The 10,175-nt window shown below is 43.4% G+C and overlaps 1 protein-coding gene across 1 annotated transcript; it reads right to left on the bottom strand.

Annotated features, from left to right (window-relative positions):
• Nucleotides 1-7,441: 7,441 nt before the first annotated feature.
• On the bottom strand, nt 7,442-8,421 carry IFNB1 (interferon beta 1). The gene has a single exon (XM_043566202.1). The coding sequence runs from the start codon at nt 8,143-8,145 to the stop codon at nt 7,585-7,587; it is 561 nt and encodes a 186-aa protein (XP_043422137.1). The 5' UTR covers nt 8,146-8,421; the 3' UTR covers nt 7,442-7,584.
• Between the last annotated feature and the right edge of the window lie 1,754 nt (nt 8,422-10,175).

Raw genomic sequence — 10,175 nt, forward strand, 5'->3', positions numbered from 1 at the left:
AAGTGAAAGGGAAGAGAAATTTGTTGTGTGTTTCCATTAAACAACACAGGTTCTTAAGTGTTCCTATGAGATAATGAAAGCGGCTGATGCCAGACTTGAAAAGGAAACCGCGTTCGGAGACTTGCAGCCGCTCCGGGGGATAACTGTAGTCAGCCTTGCCAGGGAAAACTATGACTCACGGTTCAGACAATTGCTCCGACAAACTTAAAAGAAGATATTTTGTGTAGTCTGGTGAGGGAGTGAGTGGGAATTTCCTAGTAATCTGCGTAGAGAAAGAGAGGGAGAGAGTCTTCCTCTGAAGGAAGAGAAGGGAGTCTTCCTCTGGGCGTGGAAGGGAGAAAAACAGCAGCCAGGAGGGCAGAAGGTCCTCGTGGGCATTTGCAGCAAAGCCAGGAGCTGGAGCCATTGGGCGGTAGAGCTTCTCGTTCCCTCTCTAAATCACAAGATCAGTGCTATGGGCTTGGATAAAAATAACATTTGGGGAGGTAGTAGATGATTACAGGTAGTTAAGAGTATGATCTTTGGTTCCAAATTTCTCTCTCTCTCTCTCTCTCTCTTTTACACACTGTAGACATGCGCAAGTTATTTAACCTTACTGAGCCTTGGTTTTCTTATGTATAGAAAGGGGAGAGTAATGCTTTCCTCCTAGGGTTCTCAGAAGAATTAAGTAAGATGGTATATACTTATAACACAGCGGAGGGAGTCCCATGCAAAACATATGTCTTTGAGAAATGTGGCTGTTGGGGTGCCTGGGTGGCTCAGTCGGTTAAGCGTCCAGCTTTGGCTCAGGTCTTGATCTCATGGTTCGTGGGTTCGAGCCCTGCATCAGGCTCTGTGCTGACAGCTCAGAACCTGGAGCCTGCTTTGGATTATGTGTCTTCCTCTGTCTTTGCCCCTCTCCCACTTGCACTCTGTCTGTCTGTCTCTCTCTCAAAAATGAATAAACATTAAAAAAAAAAAGAAATGTGGCTGTTATTGTGTTTGCATTATGTTATTACTGTAAATGTTTGTTTGCACTATGAAGACATAACTTAGAAATAGTTGTGGGGCACCTAGGTGGCTCAGTTGGTTGGGCGTCTGACTCTTGGTTTCTGCTCAGGTCATGATCCTGGGGTTGTAGGATCCAGTGAGGAGCCTGCTTGACATTCTCTCTCTCTCTCCCTCTACCCCACTCCCCAGTTTACTCTCTCTCTATGTATATTAAACAGAATGAAAAAAAAAATTTTTAAGTTGCTTTGATGATTCCTCAATAAATTAATTATATTAAATTTAACATATGACCCAACGATTCCACTTCTGGGCTGTATACCAAAAGAAGGGAAAGTTGGGTCTCCAGCAGGTGTTTATCCATGGCGGCCAAAAGACGGAAGCAACTCAAGTGTCCATCAGCAGATGAACAGGCAACTAAAATGGGACAAATACACACAATGGAATGTTACTCGGCCTTCAAAAGGAGGGAAGTTCTGACCTGTTACACCATGAATGAAAGTTGGAGACACTGTGCTAAGTGAAATAGGCCAGTCACTAAAGGACAAATATTCTACGATTCCAGTCGTACGAAGTACATAGAGTCAGAAAGTAGGAGGGTGGGTGCCAGGGGCCGGTGGGAAGAGGAAACGAGAAGTTAATGTTTAATGAGTACAGTTCAGTTGGGGAAGATTAAAAAAAAGAAGTTCTGCAGGCGGATGGTGGTGATGGTTTCACAAATATACGGAATGTACTTAACGCCACAGAAGGGTACACTTAGAAGTGGTGGAAATGGTAAATTCTATGTCGTGTGTATTTTACCAGAAGACAAGAAGAGAGGGAGAGAGACAAATAGTTTTCTTGAGCGCTGGACTTGGTTTTCTGTGACTGGCATTGCACATGGTCCAGCTCTGCAACGTATCAAGTGCTCTGAGCTTTTTTTCAGGGTTTAAAATGTGAAGCTACGGATCAATTTCTTGGGCAACCTTTTAAAAGATGTGTGAATGTGACATAAAAACCTCTATAACGATCCAAGTGCTGACAATGACGAACTTAGAGTCTAAGATAATTTTTTGTCCGAGAGCCTGTTGATTTAGTCCTATCTTGGAGTCTTACTGAGAGATCTTGGGACATCGAACAACGGATGTCGATTCTGACAAAGGGACACGAGATGTGCTTTGGCTCCATTCACTTGTTTTTTTTAAATAAATTAATAAACAAACACAATAAAGGGCTTTAGTGAAAGATAATCGACATACAATAAACTGAACACATTTGAAGTGAAAACTGGTAAGTTTTGACATATGTGCAGACCGCTGAGACCATGACCACAATCAAGATTGTGAGCATATCCGTGTCCTCCCAAAAGCTTCCTTGTATCCCTTTGTAATTCCTCCCTCCTACCAACATTCATATACAAGTCTGTGCATGGAAACACTTTCTCTTGGGTAAACAACTGAGCCCAATGGCTGGGTCATATGGCGGGTGTATGTTTACCTTTTTAAACACTGCAAAATGATTTTCCAAAGTGGTTGTACCATGTTTTATTTCCACCAGCAGCATGTGAGGGTTCCAGTTGTTGCCCATCCTTGCAAAAATTTGATATAGTCAGTCTTTTTAATTTTAGCCCTTCTAATAAGCATGTAGTGGTACCTCATTGTGGTTTTTGTTTTTTTTGGGTTTTTTTGTTTTTTTAAACGTTTATTTATTTTTGAGACAGAGAGAGACAGAGCATGAACAGGGGAGGGGAAGAGAGAGAGGGAGACACAGAATCTGAAACAGGCTCTAGGTTCTGAGCTGTCAGCACAGAGCCCGACACGGGGCTTGAACTCACGGCCAGTGAGATCATGACCTGAGCCGAAGTCAGACGCTTAACCGACCAAGCCACCCAGGCGCCCCCCTCATTGTGGTTTTAATGTGCATTTCCTCAAACACTAATGATGTTGATCACCGATTAGCCATCTGTGTGCCATGTTTGGCGAAGCGTGCGTTCAAATCTTTTGTTCGTCTTTATTGAGTAGTTATGTTATTACTGAGTTTTGAGTGTTCTTTATGAATTGATCTAAGCCCTTTGACAGATACGTGACTTGCAAATATATTCTACCAGTCTGTGACATGTCTTTTCATCTTCTTAAGAGGGTCTTTTGAAGTGAGCTCCATTTTTTTCTTATTCCTAGATTACTTGTCTGGAGATAAAATTTAAATAATGCATTTTGGGTTCCCTAAGAACACCCTACATGGTATTATAAAACAAAGCAGGATTTTGAAACAATGTCAACTGAAGTCAAATTACCACTGATTTGGTGGTAATTGATGTGAACACATGGGCTTCATCAAGTTAATTCACAAGTTAAGTGATTAACTTGGTCCTACTAACTTAGGAGAGTATACTTCCATGCAGGCAACTGTAGTCCAATCTCAGAGTTTATTATTTTAAACTAACTATTCTAGGGGTGTCTGGGTGGCTAATCAGTTGAGCATCCAACTTCGGTTCAGGTCATGATCTCGTGGCTCGTGAGTTCAAGCCCCGCATCGGGCTCTATGCTGACAGCTCGGAGCCTGGAGCCTGCTTCGGATTCTGTGTCTCCCTCTCTCTCTGCCCCTCCCCTGCTCATGCTCTGTCTCTCTGCCTCTCTCTCTCTCAGTCTCAAAATAAATAAACATAATAATTAAAAAAAACAATTTAAAAGCTGACTGGGATGACTTTCCTCCGAAAGGGCTGTGGCTAAGATAGGTCCTCACGGAGTGGACTTGTTTGCAATTGAAAACCATTTCACATTCATTATCTGGCCTAAACCACACACAAAAAAATTCCATGATGAGGGCTTCAGTAGTTCTATGTACATATTTGCTGAATTATTCACCTATCTCTTGGTGTAGTATCCATTCAAATGTATCACCCATTTTTTATGGGGTTGATTATTTTTTTATTGGTGAGTTTTGAGAGGTTTTTTTTTTTTTTTGAGAGGTGGGGAGAGGCGGGCAGAGGGAGAGGGAGACAGAGAATCTTAAGCAGCCTCCACGTCCAGCGCAGAGTCCAACACCAGGGTTTGATCTCACCGCTGTGCCGAAATCAAGAGTCGGACATTTAACCAACTGAGCCACCCAGGCGCCCCTGAGAGTATTTTTTAAAAATATTTGAAAATATATATATATATATATTCTGGATACAAGTCCTTTATCAGATATGTGATTTGCAAACACCTTCTCCCAGTCTGTGGCTTATTCTTTTCATTTGTTAAGAGTATTTTCTGAACAAGTCCCTGTATCAGATGTATCTGCGTAGCTGAATGTGCCTACTGACACCCAAAGCGCCTAAATAACAGCTTTGTCAGCTGCCCAAAATACCATACAGGCATATGCTGTTGCCACGTATCTACATGTCCATATGGTTGGGCAGTGTTTATGCATTTATATGCAACCCAAATGCTTGCCAGGGCCTTCTAACTGCTTAAGAGATAAAACTGGGGCGCCTGGGTGGCTCAGTCGGTTAAGTTTCGGACTTCAGCTCAGGTCACGATCTCACGGTTCATGAGTTTAAGCCCCCTGTTGGGCTCTGTGCTGACAGCTCAGAGCCTGGAGCCTGCGTCGGATTCTGGGTCTCCCTCTCTCTCTGTTCCTCCCCACCTCATGCTTGTCTGTCTCTCTCTCTCTCTCTCAAAAATAAATAAAACTTAAAAAAAACAAGTTAAAAAAAAAAAGGAGCAAGATAAAACTGCCCACCTCCTGGGACGCCTGGGTGGCTGGAGACCATCTGATGGGCTTTTCTCTTTCTCCTCACCAGAAACAGACGCACGGAAACACGCTATTGCCGTTGAACTGCCTTTGGTGTTGCTTTTTCCACAATCTCGAGAGGCACAGCAATATTTTTCTGAACGAGCGCTCTCCTTTGAGGTATTCTGGTACCAGCTAAAATAATAACTTTACTTCTTCTATGTAGCTATCTGTTTAGCATGTGCACACACTCACACATGTGCTTTGGGGCCACCCTCCCTCATTCTTACTGGAATTAAGGTTGATCATCATTTATTCTCTCCCGGTGACGGGCATACTTTTGGTATTTTGGATGGGCTGACATTCTCGGCGGTGGCATAGGCATTTATAATTCTGCAGAAGATGCCTTTCCTCTGTCCTTCTGGGCTCCCAGCACAAACACAGAACAGACCTTTCCAGGGCTGCCCCAGACTCTTGGTTTCTGGGCCAGTTTAGAAGGCGGCAGACAAGAGCGTACGACTGAGCCTTCTTTGATAAACCCAGCCCAGAGGAGATGATGGGAGGTTGGTGCCCATTGCCGACAGAGACTTCGTGAGCAGCCTCTCAGCTCTTCCAGCCACTGCCCATCAGTCTTTGACTCCCTGGCAAAAGAAAGTACGTCTGTGGAAGGCTTTTGGCAGAGCTGGGGTGTGGCATGGTGGAGTGTGAGGAGTTTTGGGGAGAGGGAAGGTCTCTCGAGACAAAGCAGCAGCAGATCCACAAGGGACGTAATAGCACTTCTTGGTTCCACAGCCGGTGTGTTACTGGCCTTGAGTCAGAAGAGGGAGCCCCAAGTTCATTGTCTGCACTGTCCTCTAGTGTCTTCTCTGAAACTCTTGACGGATTGCTTGTCCTCAAGGCTGACTCCCTTAAAGGGAACTCAGACTTCTGTACTGTTCTAGGTGAAAATGCTAGATACAAACCAAGTCTTCTAGGATTCTTCCCTTTGTACTTTTTAAAACCTCCATGCATTAGCTGTGTGACCTTGGGGCACTTAACTAAACCTGAGAATTTGTTTCTGGACCTGTAAAACTGTAATAATGTAATTGTGCCCACCCGAGGGGTGCTTGTGAGGAGACTAAATCTGATTATATACCTAAGGGGGTGCATCGCCTAGACGGAGTTGGGAATGACAGGAACAGAGGCATCTAAAGTCCCCAAGGGGGTTCGGCACAAAGACAGAAAGTCAGCTAACTGGCACGTGCTGGCTAGGTGCCCAAAGAGCTCGTAGGAAGACTTTATTTTCTCGGTGTAAGCCCTGAGAAAAGTTAGTGAGCTCTCTGCCCCCTCCCCACTGAATTTCCCTTTCCCCTATGCTTCTGGGTTTTTCTCCTGACAGAAATGACTCAATCTGCCGCACCTGACTTGGCTTTGGCTTCAAGGAATGTGTGGCTTCAGAGATACAGAGCATCAGGAAAAGCAGATAGGGGAGTCCTGGAATTCTGTATGAACAGCAGGGGGAGGGGAGATGAGGAGCCAACTTGCTTTTCTGACAACATGGGGAGAAAACCTAGCCAGATAGCAGAGGTATAAAGCAGAGTTCCTTCTCCCTATGGTGTTTGAGCCCTGGAAGCAGACAGAGACCCCAGCTCCACTAAGACGCCGTACATCTTTTTTTTTTTTGAGTTTATTTTTGAGAGACAGAGAGAGAGAGAGAGAGAGAGAGCGCACAAGCAGGGGAGGGGCAGAGAGAGAGAGGGAGACACAGAATCCAAAGCAGGCTCCAGGCTCCAAGCTGTCAGCACAGAGCTCGACGTGGGGCTCGAACTCACAAACCGTGAGATCGTAACCTGAGCCGAAGTCAGACACTCAACTGACAGAGCCACCCAGGCACCCCTGGACACCCGTACATCTTAGTTGTCCAGGAGAAGTACAATAAAAGGACTGCTACTTTAACAGTGTCACAGAAATGGCTGCGACTTCCCATCCTTAGCTTAGAGGGGCACATAAATATTTTAAAATCCTGCGGGGCTGGGGAGGGGGGCAAGCAGAGCATCCTGCAAATAACAGGAATGAGTTTAGGGCAAACACAAGAGCTGAAATATCCCTCTAGCTACCCTGATAGCCAGTCAAATTCTAACTTCAGGGTCAGAGAGCCTGGAGGCACAGATTAGAAGCAGGGGAGAAGCAGGAGAGCCCCCTGTTCTAACTTTGTTTTTTTACATTTATTTATTTTTGAGAGGCAGAGAGAGACAGAGAGAGACAGAGCACAAGCGGGGGAGGGGCAGAGAGAGAGGAGACACAGAATCTGAAGCAGGCTCCAGGCTCTGAGCTAGCAGCACAGAGCCCGATGCGGGGCTCAAACTCACAAACTGTGAGATCATGACCTGAGCTGAAGTCAGTTTAACCGACTGAGCCACCCGGGTGCCCCGAGCCCCCTGTTCTAATTCCAGAGCCACTTACCTGCCTCTTCCATTTTAATCCTGAAGAAGCTGAGGCCACATTTATTCTCCTGAAAGGTCCACTCCACCCCCCACAGCATCTATACTCTTACATGTTCCACATGGCTTCCTTGGATTTCACATTCCTCGAAGGCAGAGGCCAGAACCTATGCTGTTTTGTGGGCGCATTTTACAAAGAACCTCTAACAGGTGCTCTGTAATTTCGAATACGGTGGTAATGAAATCAAGTTGGAATGAAAACTGCTCCTTTGACTTTTGTTCATAAAAAAATTTATTTTCCGGGGAAAAATTTAAATAAATAGAAAAATAACTTAATGCATATATTAATAAAACAATTTAAAGTCTTTGTTCTTTCACATGGAGTACATTAGCTGCCAGTCACTTACAGAGTCTCTGTGAGTTGAAGAATCCCTGAAACCATTGCCAGCATCGTCCGTTCCCAGAGGTACAGGCTGGGAGAGCTTCAGTTTTGGAGATAATCTGTAAGTCTCTCAAGGAAGAAAAAGTTCCTGAGGATTTCTGCGTGGACTACTGTCCAGGCACAGACGCTGTACTCCTTGGCCTTCAGGTACCGCACGATCCTTAAGTAGTATCTCTTCAGGTGCAGAAGGGTCGTATTGTCCCAGGTGAAGTTTTCCTCCTCCATGATTTCCTCCAGGATCGTTTCCAGGTGTTCCTTCTGCCAGTGGAGTGTCGCAAGGAGGTTCTCAACAGTGGTCTCATTCCATCCCGTGCTAGAGGTGCTTCTACTGAAAATATTAAAGATCTTCTGGAACATCTCGTTGATGACCAATATGGCTTCCTCCTTCTGGAACCGCTGTGATTTTTTAATCTCCTCAGGGACCTCGAAGTTCATCCTGTCCTTGAGGCAATATTTAGAGGTTCTGTTCAAGTTCAGCAGGAGCTCCTGACACTCCAAACTGCTGCTTCTTAGTTGGAATCCAAGCAACTTGTAGCTCACGGAATGCGCGGTGGTGAAGAAACACGCCAAGAGAGCGATTTGGAGGATGCACCTGGCGGTCATGATGAAAATAGGAAGTCTTGCCTGCTACTGTCTAGGTGCTGAAGCAAAGACTTCGAGAGTTTGCAGTGTGAATGCCCTTCTTCCATGAGCATGGCCTATTTATACAGGATGGTCCCCTTTCTATTTCATAGGAATTTCCCACTTTCAGTTCTCCCTTTCAGTTTTCCTATGTCATTTAAGTTAATAGCAGTCTCTAAAACTCTTTTTCTTTAAACTCCATAGATTAGGAATAAGATATACAAACTGTGAGGATTTCTAATGTTTTGTATAATTTCAGTGAATTCTCAGTTACTAAGGGAAAAAAATAAGCTCGATCATTCAGAACTCTACCATTACAGGGTTCTTTCTTTTGGCAAAGATTTTTTATTTTTCTTTTTTAGTTTTATGAGATGGGTTTTTTTTTGGAGGGGGAGTCTTTGTATGAGAGTTTTCTTTTTCCTAAGAATTAAGCTTAACTCCCAATTACACTATCACAAAACAGTAAATATATGTTTATCATTTAAAAAAAGACACCTACCTTTTTTTTTCACCTCTGTAAAATAGAATAGCGTGAAAACTAAGTTGATCTGAATATTTTTGTAGGGCCTTAAGCATATACAGCAAGACACCACGTAGCTTTATTAACCTTATTTACTATTTTTTTATGTCTATTTATTTTTGAGAGACAGAGTGTGAGCAGGGGAGGGGCAGAGAGAGAGGGAGACACAGAGTCCCAAGCAGGCTCCAGGCTCTGAGCTGTCAGCACAGAGCCTGACACAGGGCTTGAACTCACAAACCGTGAGAATCATGATCTGAGCCAAAATTGGACGCTCAACTGACTGAGCCACCCAGGTGCCCCTAACCTTATTTATTGTTTTATATCCAGAATATAACTGAAAACTAAGGATTAAGCAATATCTCTAAACAGACAAAATGAATGTTATACAAGCCATGCATAAAAGTTTGTGGCTCCCCTTATAGGGTCTTTTGTAATCATTATCAAGGGCCAATTTGTTCTTATTTTGTATATTCTTCTAATAAATCTAAACATCTGATTTTCCATTCTCACACAAACAACAATTTATAAAGAGGTCTAGAAGGAAAATGGGAGGGAAAAATCAAGCAATCAGAGGATGTTACTGTAGAAACACATGGTTCTACGTCAATATTTTTAAGGCCGTTTTCTTTTTGCTAGAATATAGTAACAGATTTTAATAAAAGAATCATTAAAAATTAAATTAATATTTTTATATCCTGCTTATATAAGCAGGAAGGCATATGTACATTTCTAAAGATTTTAATACAAAAATAATTTGTAATAATTTTTACATTTAAAGTTAATAACTTTTAAGTTTTCAGAAAACCTTGCCTTATCTTTCAACCTGAATTTACCAAAACCTCGCTGAGTGCAAAGAACTCATCTGAGCTGCTACAGATTGTAATCCTCACTTTCATGGATTGTACAGTTTACTAGGGGAGAAGAACATTAATCAAAGAATTACACAGAAGTAAAATACAATGATGACAATGTTGCAGAGGAAAGGCTTGTAGTACCAGGAGTTCCTATGACATGGGGACATATGTAGTAGGAGAGGTCAGAGAAGACTATCCTGTGATAGTGACCGTGAAGCTGAAGTCAAAAGGAAGATCAGATGGAACTACATTGTGCAAAGGCCCTGTGGTGGGAAGAACTTGACCAAAAGCCAAAGGGTAAAGAACTTGACCAAAGGCAAATGTGACCTTCAAGTCAGAGAATGGCCAGAGAATGGCCTGAGATGAGGTCAAAGGGCAGGTGGGAGCTAGATAGCACAGGGTTTGGCTAAGAAGTTTGTGTGTGTGTGTGTATGTGTGTGTGTGTGTGTGTGTGTGTGTGTGTGTGTGTGTGTGTAGAGCAATAGAAGCCATGGAAAGGTTTTAGGCGAAGTGGAATAACTTGATTAGATTTGGGGGGAAAATTGCCTACAGTAAGCAATAAGTAATGGAGGGAGCACAGAATGGATACAGGCAGAACAGTTAGGAGACTTAACGAAAATTTTAGACTATGGAGCTAG

Source organism: Prionailurus bengalensis, chromosome D4 (genome assembly GCF_016509475.1).
Source record: "Prionailurus bengalensis isolate Pbe53 chromosome D4, Fcat_Pben_1.1_paternal_pri, whole genome shotgun sequence".
Taxonomy (NCBI): Eukaryota; Metazoa; Chordata; class Mammalia; order Carnivora; family Felidae; genus Prionailurus; species Prionailurus bengalensis.